Source organism: Phascolarctos cinereus, unplaced genomic scaffold (genome assembly GCF_003287225.1).
Source record: "Phascolarctos cinereus isolate Bilbo 61053 unplaced genomic scaffold, phaCin_HiC Scaffold_726;HRSCAF=1367, whole genome shotgun sequence".
Lineage (NCBI taxonomy): Eukaryota > Metazoa > Chordata > Mammalia > Diprotodontia > Phascolarctidae > Phascolarctos > Phascolarctos cinereus.
Genome location: NW_027556098.1, coordinates 267,563,788 through 267,580,376, shown reverse-complemented (window position 1 = coordinate 267,580,376; position 16,589 = coordinate 267,563,788). Strand labels below are relative to the sequence as shown.

Genomic DNA, 16,589 nt, shown 5'->3' with positions numbered 1-16,589 from the left:
TGTCGCTCCTAGGAAGAAAAAAAATCAAGAGGACTTTGCCAACTTCTTAGAAGGTTTTATATATAGTACCTAGCATCTATGTTTTGAATGCTATCTTTAATTTACTTTGCTTTTTGGAGGTAGAGGCTGTGATAGGGGATTTGTACTGTGGAAGGGTGTGTCCTATTGATGTAGGAATCTGATTATATTAAAGTAATCACCCCCTCCTGAACCTTTTACCTCCAAAGCTTTTAAGAATATCTGATGGATATATTCTGAACAATTGAAAAGTAACATGTGCTTGCCTCAAGGTTTGCTAGCTCAGGAGTACAGAATACTGATAAAGACATTCTTGGGTATCACTAACAATCTGAAGATATTTCTGAGGGATAATTTGCATTTAGATTGTAACTTTTCTATTTAGGAATCACAGCTCTGAAAGGGTTAACTAACCTCTGCTATAGTCTTAGTCTTTGCTGCTATGCCGGGTGTAGGCACTGCAGGGGTTAAAGTGGGAGCTCCCTGCTGTTCACCGTCCTTCCTGGAGATTAATGTGCTAAGTCTCAGCTGTTCAGTGTGTCTGTATCGGAGGAAAAGTGTTGGTCAGTGATGGAGTTGCTGTCATGACAACCCTGGAAGTCTGTGCGTGTGCGAGTCGGAGATGTTCCTGGGAGAAAGGAGGTGCCGAAACTGGGGGAAGCAGCTGAGTTTGGTCTTGGCTCTGGCGAGGCTCTCCTGTCGGCCGGTTGCATCTTCTGCATTTTGCCCTGCCTAAACCCAGGGAGGGAGATAGAGGGGGGCACCGCGGCTTCGTGTGCCCCCGGCGTTCGCTTCTTCTTTCTACGTTCTCTGCTGGTGCCGCGTCTCTCTTGGAGGGTTTGGATGTAACGGGGCGACTGGAGTGTGTGCATTTTGGATTCAAGGAAGTTGAACGGAGGGAGCTGCTGCAGGATTCCTGGGGTTTGGACGTGCAGTGCCGAAGCTGGGTGAATGGTGTATTGCTCTTCGTATCACGCTCCCCCTGCTGCAGCAACTATAGCTTTATATATATATATATATATATATATATACATATATATGTATATGTATATATATATATATATATATAAGTCTATACTTTGTATCTCTACTATTACAGCTTTTCCCTTCCTCTCCTGGTGGTGACCTTTTCTCCGAAACTTAATAGAAAGTGTCGGGATCGTTCTTTTTGTCTCTTCCCCATCTGAGGAATTACCTATCTGCTCTTGGGTAGCTGAATGAAATCTTTTTCCCCATCCCCGGTACCAAAGTGCTTAGTTCTTACCAAAGTGCCATGTCTGAACTGTTAATTGGAAGAATCCTCTCCTGAAAACGTGTCCACACCTTTGCACCTGCCTTTCTCCTTTCTTTTCTTTTTTTTTTTCCTGCCGGCTCCTCCCTTGCCGGAGGAACACCAAGGGAGCCCTCTTCAGATGTTGTTGTCCGGGAATTTGGTTCTCTGATGCTGGAAAGCTGAGACTGGATTTGGGGGAGGATTATTAGACTTGCAGGAGCTCCCCTCCCCGCCCCAAACACACACAGTGCTCCTGGTTCGCTCCGTCCCCTTCCTCTCCCCCCGCCCCGCTTCCTGTGACTGGCTGGGGGGCGCCTGCGGTGCCGCTGCTCCAGTTCAGGGAAGTTGTGGCTGTCGAGGATGGGGGTCGGTGGGTACTTGCTGCTGCCCTGGAGGTTCCTCGTGGTCCTGTCTTTCAGGCTGCTGTTCCTTCTGCCCACAGGAGTGCCAGTGCGCAGCGGAGATGCCACCTTCCCCAAAGCTATGGACAACGTGACGGTCAGGCAAGGGGAGAGCGCCACTCTCAGGTAGGGAGCAGCTCTTCGCTTCTTTGTGGTGGGGGAAAGTGGGTCTTCTCAGTTGTGATGATTTCTGGTGTGTGTGTGTGTGCGTGTGTGTGTGTGTGTGTGTGTGTGTGTGTGAGAGAGAGAGAGAGAGAGAGAGAGAGAGAGAGAGAGAGAGAGAGAGAGAGAGAGAGAGAGAGAGAAAGAGAGCGCAGTGAATGGGGTTGCAGGTGTGTGTGAAATTGGGTACCTACGTCAAGAGGTGCCATGCAATTCTGACAAGAAATGTCACTTGTTCTCTGTGCCTGATAGAGAGCAAAATTACGGGAAGCTGAAGAGACCATCGTGGGAAGGGAGATAGGTGTACTATAGGAATCCTGTCCTGGATTTGTACTACTGATAGCAGCTAGCTCGAATGTGCTGGGAATCTGCAGTTTCTGTGAATCTAGGCGTCTGTGGCTGGTTGGCAGTGAGGGACATCTGTAGCCACGGATCAGCTATTAGAAAAAGAAGTGGATAAATTCTGTTTCAGCCCTGGCATTAATATTTAAGTGCTAGAGAGCCTGGTGGCAATGGTTGTAGGTGATTGTTTAAGCCTGGGAATGAAAAGCCTCTTCTCTGAAGTTAATGAGGCCCACCCAGTGAAGAGGTCTGCTTTGGTCTGGATGCTCTTACTCTGCTCATGCCTTGCTGAATTGCCAAACTGGGATTCTGCACTCCCTGGCAGGGATACTGCTGGGCCCCAGACCCCTCTGCTGCTTTTCAGTGAGTTTCATGCCTTGATATTGTTAGCTGTTGGGAAGAGAAGGAATGTCTCCTTCCATCTGGAAGTAGTTTATTGATGCTGGAACCATGGTGAGGAGTCAGTATTGTTCATGCGATATATATGCCCTGGTCAAACATTTTCTCTTCTCTTCATCAGCCACCAAGATAAAACTCAAAGTTCCATAAAAGTACATTATTATTTATTATTATTTATATTGTTATTGTTATCATTGTGTTATCATTATTGTTATTGATTATGAAGATTAAAAATGATATTTCAACCTTATAATGGGAGCACGGGTTGACTTTAAAATTAAAGGGCACAGTAGTGGCAGGAAATCAGGATTATCTGATATGTTTGTTACAGCGTAACATGACAAGCTTTTCTTCATGAGTATTGTGGCTTTCCAATGACTTTCCAATTTCAAGTGTCTACACACACCCCTAACCCCAAACAGAGCAATGTAGAATTCATTGTTGTGAAGAAAAGTCAAACCACTTTATTCCAGAGCACTAGATACCAAAATGGATGAGTTCAAAGTCAACAACAAACAGTATTATGGGCTCTCTCCAGACTCCTTTTTATTTTCTCTCCATTTAGTTTTCCAAACTGATTAGTGAGGCTGAAAAGAAATCTCTCTCTCTCTCTCTCTCTCTCTCTCTCTCTCTCTCTCTCTCTCTCTCTCTCTCTCTCTCTCTCTCTCTCTCTCTCTTTCTCCTGGAAAATGTTTTTTTTTCCTTCTGCTTTGGTAGAACCCCTGATGGGTCAAGGTCAATCCATAGATGGTACACTACATGGAACACTCTAGTATCAAAAGGACTGCTAGGCTCACTGGAGCAATTGTTCTGCTCACTAACATAAGACCAGGCCATCACACCTGAGGGAAATATTGTGGTTTAAAGAAACTATGCATGAAAATAAAAAAAAAATCTGTAATGCATTGTTATGAAGGGTCAACTCTTATGTTCTTGACAGATTTCCAGTTGTCCAATGGTTCCTTTAATCATTAAATGATTTCCCTCTTTCAGGTTTTACATCTAAAAGCTGTGTCATGTAGATGTTAAACATCTGGTTCTTCCCACACCATAAGTTGTCCTATTATATAGAATCCTTCTGCTTGTGTTGGCAAGTGGACTTCAGCAGAATTCTGATGATATAATAAATTCAAAAGTCTTAAGCAGAAAACACAATGAATGTCAAAGCACTAAATTTTATAAGAGATGTAATACATTTAACTCATTAGTTCTTTTTATCTACCTTTCTAATGCAATTTTAGGTTCAGAAAAGGGGAATTTTCACATGGAGAGAAAACAAAGAAGAAGAAAGAAAGAGGAAGGAGAGAGAGAAAGGAGAGAGAGAGAGAGAGAGAGAGAGAGAAGAGAGAGAGAGAGAGAGAGAGAAGAGAGAGAGAGAGAGAGAGGAGAGAAGAGAAGAGAGAGAGGAGAGAGAGGAGAAGAGAGAGAGAGAGAGAAGAGAGAGAGAGAGAGAGAGAGAGAGAGAGAGAGGAGAGAGAGAGATTGATTGATTTGGGGGAAGGTTTGAGATTTTCCGAGGCCAATGGCATGTGAAGAATAACTTATTATAGACTGTGATGGAATTTGGAGCTTCTCAGTAATATTGGTCCTAATGTAACATTCCTTAGATTTGGCTTCATTCCTGCTGTCTCCCTAAAAGAGTTGAATTCGGTAATGCTTGAGTATGAGGTTATGCCTGGGTTAGAATTTGCTTTCTTTTCAGTCTGTAAGGGGCCTTGAATAATGCAAGTGCTCTCTGGTATCTTTGAGGTGATTTTTTTTTTCTTAACCATCCTTTCTATCACTTATGACTACATAAAAACACCACGTGTTGCAGGCTATTTTCTCCCTGTCTTACTCTGTCTCTACCCCTCATCAGCCAGGTCCCTCTATGTGTCTGGAGTTCATCTCTCTTATGCCACTTATGGATGTACTCAAAGCAAAATCGTATTAACTAGAGTCATATTTAGTGCAATAGGCATGTTGTAGGCACCTCTTCATCCCCTGAATCGTGCCTGGCCCAGCCTTCTGTTCCTCTATGGATCTACATCTCTTCCTGAAGCATATAAGTTGTGGGTTCAGCCTGCATAGAACTACTCCACAGGTGGAACAGTGAGCTATGGGCAAGCCGGGAAACAGTCTGATACCTGATTTCAACTGCTTCAGACTTTTAGGTGTGGCAAGGAAACTACTGTAAGGAACAATAAGTCAGCCCTATGCCTCCTAACTGTTAGCAGGCCTTGACTTTGTTCTCATTCTTCCTTAGAACTGTGTAAACTCAGAAGCAGAAGTGTTGCTTCAGTCCCCATATTCTTGAGAGTAGAAATGCTTGGCTTTTGTGTCTCTCTTAAGATCCATTTTGCGAAGTATCAAATAGGGATATTTTTGTTTTAGTTAACAACACTGTGTAGTCTTAAATTTAAAGAGGAAAAGGATGATTGAAGCTGCACCCAATCTTTCTTTCTGAATTGTCCTGGGCTCTGGGCCATTACTGCTTCATTCTTCAATTATTTATTCTCTTCTCAGTCCTCCCCTTCCCTCCTTCCCCTCCTTTCCCCTCCTTTCCCCTCCCTTCCCCTCCCTTCCCCTCCCCTCCCTTCTCTTCTCTTCTCTTCTCTTCTCTTCTCTTCTCTTCTCTTCTCTTCTCTTCTCTTCTCTTCTCTTCTCTTCTCTTCTCTTCTCTTCTCTTCTCTTCTCTCTCTCTCTTCTCTTCTCTTCTCTTCTCTTCTTCTCTCTCTCTTCTCTTCTCTTCTCTTCTCTTCTCTTCTCTCTCTTCTCTTCTCTTCTCTCTCTTCTCTTCTCTCTCTTCTCTTCTCTTCTCTCTCTTCTCTCTCTCTCTCTCTCTCTCTCTCTCTCTCTCTCTCTCTCTCTCTCTCTCTCTCTCTCCTTCCCTCCCCCCCTCCCCCCTCTGCTCCCTCATCAAAACTTGAAGGGAGAAGGACAGTCTACTCCACACATATTCCAGAGCTGATATTCTCTTCTCTGCTGGCTGTAGTTTTTCACATATCCAGCAGAGGACTTTTGGTTCTAGTTTTATTTTTGCTCTCTGTATGTTTGTGTCCATTTCCATGTTTTGAGAAATTCTATCATATCTCTTAGAGAAAAATGCTACCATTGTAAACACATTCCAATATTAAGAAACTTTAAAAAAATGTTTCATTGCAGCCACAGATATTGTCATGATACTCCTCCATAGTTCTCTGGAAATCATCCCTCTCTGGGAGATGATTATAGCCTTCTAAAATTTAGAACAGGGACTTGAGACTTCATCTCATCCACAGCCCCTCCCTCTTTCTGTATATATAGAAATCACAGTCCAGGGTGGGGAAATGACTTGTTTAAGTAGTCAGTAGCTGAGCTAGGATTCAAACCCAGTCTCTCACATTCTAAATTCAGAGATTTCCACTGTGCAATAAAAGTTTGTGTTCTTGCCTTCTTTCCATCTTCCTGTAAAAATACTATGTGAAGCTCAAATTGGCATAATTTAATATGAAGGAAAATAAAATTTAAAAGTTAAAAAGACACCTGTGAGAACCTTTCACATGGACTTCCCTGATCACTAGTCCTCATTGATCTCCCCACCTCTGAGTTATTATAGCACTTACTGTCTCATTTGGGTCCTTAATCACATACCACTTAGCATTTATTATTTATTTCATATATATATGTCTTATTTTTCTAACTCAAATAATAAGACCCTTAGCCTTCCTGGGTCTCTGCTTCCTAGTCTCTAGAATGAGAAGTTTAGACTGAATGTCTCCTGAGCTAATTTCCTGTTGTAGATCTATGATTCGAAGAGGATCCTGTGATTTTCTAGGACCATGTCAGGTTTACATTCCTTTTGTATCTATCCCAGCACTTAGTTGAATATCATCTATGCATCTATAAATCAACCAGCATTTATTTAGTGCTTACTGTATGTTGGGAAATAGAGATACAAAGAATGAAACAAGCCCTAACATCAAGGAGTTTATATCATATGATAATATTTGTTATTTAGTCATTTCAGTCATGTCTGACTCTTTGTGACCTGACTTGGAGTTTTCTTAGCAAAGATATTGGAGTGGTTTGCCATTTCCTTCTCCAGCTCATTTTATAGATGAGGAAACAGAGGCAAACAGGGTAAAGTGACTTGCCCAAGGTCACACAGCTAATAAGTGTCAAAGGCCAGATTTGAACTTCAGGAAGATGAGTCTTCCTGACTTCAGGTCCGGCACTCTATCTGCTGTGCCACCTACCTGCCCTTTGATAATATTAGACACATATATTTCTAATTAAACCTAACACTTTAACACCTCTGTCACTTTCTTTGTCACCACCAATTTCAATAGCAACATTTATTAAGCGACTACTCTGTGAAAGAGGGTATTCTAAGTGTTGGGGATACAGATAAGCATAAGATATAGTCTTGACTTTTTTAGGAGTTTATTTTCTGGACTAAAAGATTGGACATATAAAGAAAAGGTTAAGTATTTATATAAGTTAACATGTACCAAGTACCAAATGAGTGGAATGAAATAGACAATATGCTTTCAGAACAAACACTGATTATTGACAGCCAGGGCAATTAAGGAAGACTTCATGGAAGAAATGGAGCTTGAGCAGGATCTGAAGCAAGGATGAGACTTGGACAATCAGAGAGAAGAAAGCAGGAAATCCCAAGCAGAAGGGAATAGATGTCTTCCTTTTAGTCACATAAAATCACAGTTGTTTGGGTACTGAAGAGAAAGGAAAAATCTAGTTCCTTTACTTGTCTGTCATTTGGAAATTCTGGTAAGTGCCCTGTTTCCTGGTTTCTCATATTGATGAAATGAGGAACCAAATGGTTAAATGGCCTATTTCTTCAGGGTCATCTAGGAAGTAGGTAACAGTAACAGAATTATAATGTCCAATTTCTGGGCTGCAATGGAACTGAGCTCTGCTGTTCCCCTACAGTGTGATCACTTAATACCAAATGGCCTAAGTTGTGGATAGAGCCATGAGCTTTATGTCTGTAAAAGTGAGTAGGACACAAGTGGCTATGTCATCAACTAGTTGTGAGTACAATTTAGTTGTTCAAGAGGACATGGGGATTTACGAGTCCTTATTTAGCAACCTGCCTAAGACAGCCCAACTCCTCTGGCTCTACTTCTGTCTTCATCCCTGAATTTTGATGTGCTGGGGTAGCTGGTTCCCTGTTGTTTCTGCTATCATATTGCCCTGGTGGAGGTGCTAGTGGCTGTGGCTATGCAGATCTCATTGAGCTGATTTCACCCCCATTCAATCTTCTCTATCTGAGGATGTGCAGGAGCAAATGGCCATCTTTCATGGAAGCATGTGTCACCTATCCCCTTCCCATGCTGTCCTCTGCATCTAGCCCCCATGAGGGAATAGTAATCTATGCTATCGCATTAAACTAAATTAGAGAGCTCCAGAATAATGATGATTTCCAAGAGAGTAAAGAGCCCCCAAAAGTCTCAGTCAGGCTTTCTCACACCCCTCTCCATTTCAACTTTGATGGTAGAGGTTGTAACTATTGATCTGTTGTTTATGAGTTAACTTGTTCAGAATAGCAATGCCATTCAGAGAACAGTGTCCTGTTCGAAGATGAATCTTTCCACTTCGCTGCCTCTTCTCAGGATCTACCACCTCATTGCTCCTTCTGTGTGCTGCAAAAAATCAGGCAAGTCAAATGAAATGTGGAAGGATGTGTTCAGACAGTACTTTGGAGAGAAGTTGTTAGAAGCAATCAGGTACATGGACATCAGGGATCCAAGAGCCAGGTCAAAAGCATGAGACAGAAAGAGTTTGACAGCAAAGGTCCAAATGGCTAGAAAAGATAGGAAATGAACAGCCCAACTTTCTGTGTGTCCCACCAAAAGTTGCAGGTACTTTACTAAAAGACCATTCCTTTTTTTCCTGTTTTATAATAATAGAATTTAGGCATTAGAAGGGACTTTAGAAATGATCAAGCCTGCCTTTTTTATTTTACATATGAAGAAACTGAGGCACAGCAAGTTAAATCTAATTATTCCTAGGTCATAGTAGATGCTGAAGTAACTAGAATTACAGCTATGTTTCCTCTCAGGACATTGTTTGCTTAACTATAATACTATATTGAGGAATGCAAAGTTTCTTATATGTGTTAATAGACTTAGAGCTGAATGGCCCTTACAAGTAATATAATCCAACTGCTTAATTTTATAGAGAGGGAAACTGAGGCCTAGAGAGGTTAAGTGACTTGTCTAATGTTACACAGGTAGTAAGTGGCAGAGATTACATCTTACACTTCTGTAAAGTTAAAAAGAAAGGGAGAAAGAAAGTCAGATCTGAGTTTGAATCCTAATTTTGCCTACCTTACTTGATTTGGGGCAATTTACTTAACCTCACTGGTCCCGGTTTCTTTATCTACAACATGAGGAAATTGAATCAGACCTTGATGTTCTTCATTTTGAAAACTGTGAGCCTATGAGATGGGATGTGCACCTTGGTCTTCTAACTGCAAATACAGAACTTTTTTCCATTAAATAATTCTACTTGTTTCTTTAACTAGATATCTCTTGCCCCCAGTAAATCTAGTTTCTCCTTCTAGACAAATTCTTGATTAGAAATCTCCTTCCTTGAAGACTTAGGAACAGGATTTGAAAATTTTAAAGTTCTGATATCTTTCATGTATATTGCAAACAGAGAATGACTTGGTTTCTGGAGTACTCATTTGAGCAGAGAATCAGAGAATATTTCTCATTTGAGTAAACCAGGACATTATTAGGTTTTTCCCTCCAAACTTGTGTTCCAAATGAGGACAGTCAGGGGCAGCTAGGTGGCACAGTAGATAGAGCACTGGCTCTGGATTCAGGAGGACCTGAGTTCAAATCCAACCTCAGACACATGATGCTTACTAGCTGTGTGACCCTGGGCAAGTCACTTAACTCCCATTGCCCAATCAAAAAAAAAAAACAACCAAATGAGGACAGTCTTGGGTTTTCTCAGAGACAGTTAATACTCTTATAAACATTTTCAAATGACACTAAGAAGACAGGTGCTAAAAAATCTCAGATTAAAACATATTGTGTGGCCATCACAAGGGAGAGAAAAAGATATAATATGCACACTTGCCTGGGAACTTGGGTGGAAGGATAGATGAAAGCAAAAGATATTATCTATCTTGAAGTATGACCTTGACCTACAACCTTCTCTGTTCATGGTTCTGCTAGAAACTGGTCTAATGACACTTGCCCCCTGGGGGAACTTTGCAAAGCTTCATTAATTAATACTAACAAAGCATTTGAGCTCCTAAGATGTAAGTCTCCATGGAGGTGTAAAGTGTTATCCATGTAATATTATCCTTGCTTTGTTTGAAGGGTCTTTGCAGCCTCAGGAGCTAGCTGCTTTGTTCACAGTGGTGGATTCTGTGAAATAGTTTACTGATAATAACCAATAAACTGGCTTGTCAGCAGCTCCCCTCCAAAGAGCCTGGGCAGCTGAAAACAGTCCTAGTTTTAGGAGACTTTAAATCGCTTGTATTTAGTATACTGTTTCAATGCAAGACAAGCAGAACACACGACTTTGTGGGTCAGACAGTTGTGTTTACTGGGGAAGGAGGAGGGTAAGCAGAGGACAGTTTCATCTGAATATAACTGGTAAAACTGCAGATTTTCAGTGTACAAGTCTCAGTAAACCAGCATGACTCATCCAGCTTCCCCCTGCCCCTCCCCTCTTCCCTCCACTGGTTCCAAACATCTGCTTGACCACGATGCTGCCTGTACTTCTTATAAAGAGCTTTAAGGAAGGGGTAACCTGCTCTAGGGCTTTCTTTGTTCAGAGGTAGCCAGGTGATGGTGATACAGTGGACAGAGGGCTGGGCCTAGAGTCAGAAAGAACTGAGTTCAAATGTGGCCTCAGACACTTACTAGCTGTGTGACCTTGAGCAAGTCACCTAACCTCTGTTTGCCTCACTTACCTCAACCATAAAATGGACACAATAATTGCACCTACATTGCAGGCTTGTTGTGAGAACTAAATGATATGAACATTTGTAAAGTGCTTCTAACAGTGCCAGGTACATAGTAGGTCGCTATATAAATATTATTATTAGTGGTCCTCCTATAGTAGCTCTTTGTGCTATAATTTCTTGAAACATTTTTTGAAGGATAGCATTTCTTTGTGGATTTTTTTTTATCTATGAGGGCATATTTCTCTATTACTCTGGACATGTCTTACCTTCCAAGGAAGAGAAAGAGGTAAGGCAGACAGACAGGCAAAAAGGAGAGACAGAAATAGAAATACACAGAGAGAGAGAGTCCAATTGAGACAGATTACATGTAAAAAATAACGATAGGGAGACAGGGAATTTTAAATTTAAGGTTGGGAAATAAATATGTGGGTGGTATGTAGGGATACTACAGATCCATTTATAGTGCATTTTGTTTGGGGCAGGAGGTAGTTGAGGTTACTGCTTTTGTTTTTGTACTCCCTCTTCTTGTTTGGGAATTTGAATGGAGGGTAAAGGTTTTCACTGGAAGTGGGACAGCAGACGGGAGATATTAGAGCATCTACTTCTAACCTTTTCTCCCAACAACCAGCCTCAGAACTGCTCACTGGGTTGGAGAGACAATCTCATTCCTCATGCAGAAGGTTAGGGCAGGACCAGGGACAGCACCACAGTTCCAGAAATGGGATGTTGATACTTTCAACTATTTTGTAATGTCACTGGAACAGATTTGGTTCACAGATCTTAGTTTTTGATCTCTGATTTGAATGATGGTCTTAGAAAATGTTACAATGAAGTCTGAAAAGACTTTTTATCCAACTCTGAAGTTCATCATACAAACACAATAGACTAGCTGGAATGTGTTTGCATAAAGAAGTCAGTCTTTCCATTCTGGCATTTTTTTCCGATCTCATATTTTGACATGGTAAAATTGTTTGGACTTATTTGTCCAACTTGGTTTTCTTGTCTGTGTGAAACATTTGGGTTCAGAAAGCTTTTTAGGGACTTTTTTATCTTTCCTTTTCTCACAAAATGGGCACTATGAATTAATCTTACAATCTCCTTGATGGATTTAAAAAATATAATAGAATTTTTAATGAAAACAGCACCAAACCCAAAGAGTCATGGAAAATTACATTGCTGAAATCAACCCTCAGACAAAGCTCTTTCAGTCTAGTAAAGGCAACGGGAGATGTGTTTGTGTGAAAATAATCTTCAGATCTGCTCTGTAGTTCAAACAAGCTACTAATGTGGGGGATGAGTGGAAAAGACTGCTCCTCACCCAGAGTAATCATCTTTGGGCAAACTTACTCATCAGAAGCACTCAAGTCAAAAAAGCCTTACCCCTTTCAATTCTGTGAACAGAAATTGCATATATAAATTAGAGATAGTAATGCAAAGGTAATATGGTGTAGTAAATAGAATGCTAGAGTTGGAGTCCTAAGCATTTGGTTTGGGTTCAAATATCATCTCTCATACTTACTAGCTATAGGACCATGGACATTTCATTTAACCTCTCTGAACCTATTTCCTCAACTGTAAAATTGGAATATTAATATTTTTAATACAACCTCATTGGGCTATTAGGCTCAAATGAGATAATGAATGCAAAGTACCCTGAAAGTACTAGATACCTCTCTGTTATTAATGATGATTAGGAAAAATAAGAATTGGGTTTAGAGACAGTAACTTAATTCCCTTAATTTTACAGGACATTTAGGCCCAGAGAGGGTAAGTGACTTGCCCCCCAAATCACAGTTTTTAAATAACAGAATTGAAGTTTGAACCCAGGTGTTCAGTTTATCAACCCGTAGCTCTTTCTACCATGTCATGCTATCTATTGACGTTCATAAAGTATGCCTTCCCTAAGGTTATGTAGATATTAAATGTCTGAACAAGAATCCAATTCCATGACCAATTCTATTACCTTACCTTTAATGAAGTCTATCCATAAAATGCAATTACAATGTCTGTTATCCATTCATTCAATCAATATTCCTTTTTTTACTTATTTATGTGTTTGTTTAAAACATTCACTTTTTAAAAATTTTGAGTGCTAAATTCTCTCTCTCTCTCTCCAGCCTCTCCCCCATCCACTGATAAGGTTAAGCAATATGATATCCATGTTACTATACAGTATATAAATATATTGTATGTATATGTGTGTGTGTGTGTCCTTTTCCTTTTTCTTTGATCACTTTGGGATATAAACCTAGTAGTAGTATTGCTGAATCAAAGGGTATGCACAGTTTTATAGCCTTTTGAGCATAGTTCCAAATTGTTCTCGAGAATGTCAATTAGTATTTCTTAAACACACACACACACACACACATCCATATCCATGTATGTATACATACACATACATATATATATATATGTGTGTGTGTGTGTGTATGTGTGTACATACATAATATATGTATGCCTGTATATATTGCTTAAGAAATATTGGTTGACATTCTAGAGAATAATTTGAAACCCTGCTAAAAAGGCTATAAAACTATGCATACCTTTTGACCTAGCAGTAAAGCTACTACATGTATATGTGTGTATGTGTGTGTGTATATACATATGTATATGTATATATATACACACACACACGTACATATATATACATACACACACATATATATACACCCACAGACATACACACATATGTGCACTTATATACATATACATGCATATGTGTGTGTGTATGTATGTACATACATACACACACACACACACACACACATAGTTGTATCTTCTAGGTCGCTAGGGGAGATGCAAACTTAGATTGACACCAACCTGCCTTACTAAGAATAGTAATTTGTTGTGCTAACAGCTTATCTACATTAGAAATAGGTAAATCCAAGTTTGTTTCTCTATTGGAGTGGCTTCTGAATTATGATTTTAATAGTTTAGGTTGGAGTTGGCTGAAACATGAGCTGATATATTCTCTAAGGCAGCATGATGGTGTAGTGGATAGAGTGCTGGACCTGGATTTAGGAAGACTGCATTCCAAATCCAGCCTTATACATTTACTACCTTGGACAAGTCACAAGACAAGCAGAGGTTAACCTCTGCTGCTTCAGTTTCCCCAAAGATCAATGGAGGGGAGTAATAATAGTACCTAGGGTTGTTGTGAGGATCAAATGAGGTAATGTTTGTAAAATTACTTAGCACAGTGCCTGGCACATAACAGGGACTTAGTAAATGCTTATTCTCTTCACTTATTCCTTCTCCTTTCCTCTTCCAAGTCAAAAGACTGAGTAGTGTATTGAGAGTGAAATGATTTAGGAATGTGCAAGACTGTATAAAACCTAAACACAAACAACTTACAATCAGACTTGCCCTCCTTTTTCAAATAAAGTTCAATTGTTGCAAATGGAATGGCTATATGATGTAGTGAAAATAGCCCTACACTTACAGTTAGGAGACTTGGGTTAGAATCTCAGCTCTGCTATGCTACTATCTATGTGATCGATAACATTTCATTTAACCTCTTTGAACTTTGTTTTCCTTGTCTATAAGATGGAGATAATTATATTTGTATTACGTATGTCTTGGGGAAACATTGTACAATACAAAGCACTGTGTAAATATAAGTGATTACTCCTTACATATAGTTTTTGTTATTGCTGTTGACCAGACCTTTGATTTATTCAGTCAGTGTAAGAGACTCCCAGTGAGGAACTCCTTCCAGTGAGTGCAGATTAGCACTTACTCTGCAACTCATATTGCTTGAGAGTTGCTAAGTACTGGGAGATTAGTGACTTATTAATGGTTATTTTTGCCAGTGCATGTCAGAGAGGAAGGATTTGAACCCTAATTTGGGTTCAAGTTTAATAGAGATATAAAAATATGCAATGGCTCACATGGTGAGTTTGATTAAAAAATAAAATAAAAAGATGCTATGAATCTAATGAGAAAAACCAATGATCTTCCAATCATTTTTTTCCCTTTAAATCTCCCCCTACCACTACCTCCCAGAAATGTACTTTCTAAATGAGGCAGCTAAATGATGCAGTGGATAGAGTGCCTACCTTGGAGTCATGGTAGACTCTCCTTCCTGAGTTCATATCTGGCTTCAGATACTTATTAGCTTTATGACCCTGGGCAAGTCACTTATCCCTGTTTGCCTTGGCTTCCTTATCTGTAAAATGTGCTGGAGAAGGAAACGACAAACCACTTCAGTGTCTTTGCCAAGAAAACCCCAAATGGAGTCACTAAGAGTTGGACATGAGTGAACAACAACATTTTCTAGACAGGATGGACTAGGGACTAAGAGTGTGTAGAAATACATTTAATGCTTACAGTAAAGAGTACTGATACAGGGAGAAACAAGTAGAAATACATAGGAATTATGGATACAAAAAGGATGTTGGGAAATGGAATTGGTCCCAAAGCAAATACTATAAGCACCCCAAAATTGAGCTTGAATGCTATGATATGATGAAGAATGCACTGCCCTCAGATTCAGGTGACCTGTTTTTACAGTCCTATCTCTACCACTTCTTATCTGTGTATGCATAAACAAACTACCTCATCTTAAAATGATGGCATTGGGACTAGATGATCTCTATGATCAGATCAGCTTTCAAATGCTCGTAATCTATTTAAAAAAAACATAAGAGGGAAGTTGCCCAATACTCTTATAAGGATCCAGATGACCCCAAGAACCTGTTTAAGATTTGATTATGAGCATTTGATTTGTTGTTGGCATTTGTCCTTTGTTCTTGAAGAGGATGATGTCCTCACTTGTGCATGAATTGGATTTAAGTGAGGCAGAGGCTTTGATTGAAATATGATTGAAACAAAGTATTGATAATTACACATTGGAAGCCTGAAAAGGTTAACTTGAAATAAATAAAAAGCTTACATTGCCATATGTGTGTATACATGTGTGTTCATGTGCACTTACATAAACACCACCTACAAGATGAGTTTTATCTTGAAGTAAAGTATGGTAAATGAGCACATGTTCGAAATGGATAGAAGATAAGACATTATAATTAGTAGAAATATCTTTTAGATGAAAAATTCCTCGTTAATCACTAAAAGGTCCTTGTTTAAGATAAACTTTTGTACTAGAGATATTTGTAAATTCAGTACTTTAATTAACATACAATAGAAAGACAGATGGGATAATTTGTAGGCTTGTTCTTTGTAACATTTTTTTAATAAACCCAGAGCCAAGAGTCAGGTTCATGAACTATATGCAGGTGGTAGTCACATAGTGACAAGGATAGTATGGTAGGGGCTTACCTTGTAAATATAGAGGATGAAGGATAGGAAAGGATAGAACAGGACAGGACAGGATGGGACAGGATGAAATGGGATGGGATAGGATAGGATAGGATAGGATAGGATAGGATAGGATAGGATAGGATAGGATAGGATGATAGGATAGGATAGGATAGGATAGGTCTACATAGGACATGGGATGAAGATGTTTGAAATGGTGAGGAAGACCGGGAGAGTTATGGGTAGGGAAGGCATGAGAATGAAGATGCAGTTCATGCTTTGAAAAAGGGCCAGAAATTGACAACTTTTCAGATATCTTATAACTCATTAAAACTAGAATTCAAGGAGTAACAAGTTCTGATGTACAAATATTAAGAACAAGTTAGTAAAATTGACTGGGAGGAAGAGGAAGGTGGATTGGAAGTGAAGCAAGGAATTAGAAGCATGCAAGCTAATCCTGAAGATCCTTAAGATAGGATAGTGACTACATCTTTCATTTTATTTGTGTAAGAACCTCCCAGTCAATTCAACAAATACTTATTTTTTTATTAATTAATTAATTTTCAGTTTTCAACAATCATTTCCATAAGCTTTTGAGTTTTAAATTTTCTCCCCCTCCCTCCCCACATTCCTCCCCAAGATGGCATGCAATCTAATATAGGCTCTACATATACATTCCTATTAAAAATATTTTCACATTAGTCATCTTGCAAAGAAGAATTAGAACCAATCGGAGGAACCACAAGAAAGAAGAAATAAAACAAAACAAGAAAAAAAAGAGCAAATTGTATGTTTTAATCTGCATTTAAACTCCATAGTTCTT

General features: G+C 39.6%; 1 protein-coding gene across 5 annotated transcripts in view; it reads left to right on the top strand.

Annotated features, from left to right (window-relative positions):
* The window catches only part of NTM (neurotrimin), a 1,253,923-nt gene that overhangs the window by 696,615 nt on the left and 540,719 nt on the right, over positions 1-16,589 (top strand). For 3 of the 5 annotated variants that reach the window (XM_078147098.1, XM_020963804.2, XM_078147097.1), the window contains exon 1: positions 1,088-1,818. In XM_078147098.1, the coding sequence (XP_078003224.1) occupies positions 1,652-1,818 (167 nt within the window). In that variant the 5' untranslated portion in view covers positions 1,088-1,651. Of the gene's footprint in view, positions 1-569; positions 966-1,087; positions 1,819-16,589 lie in introns of those variants that run through there. The other 2 variants (XM_020963806.2, XM_020963803.2) reach the window with 2 other exon arrangements.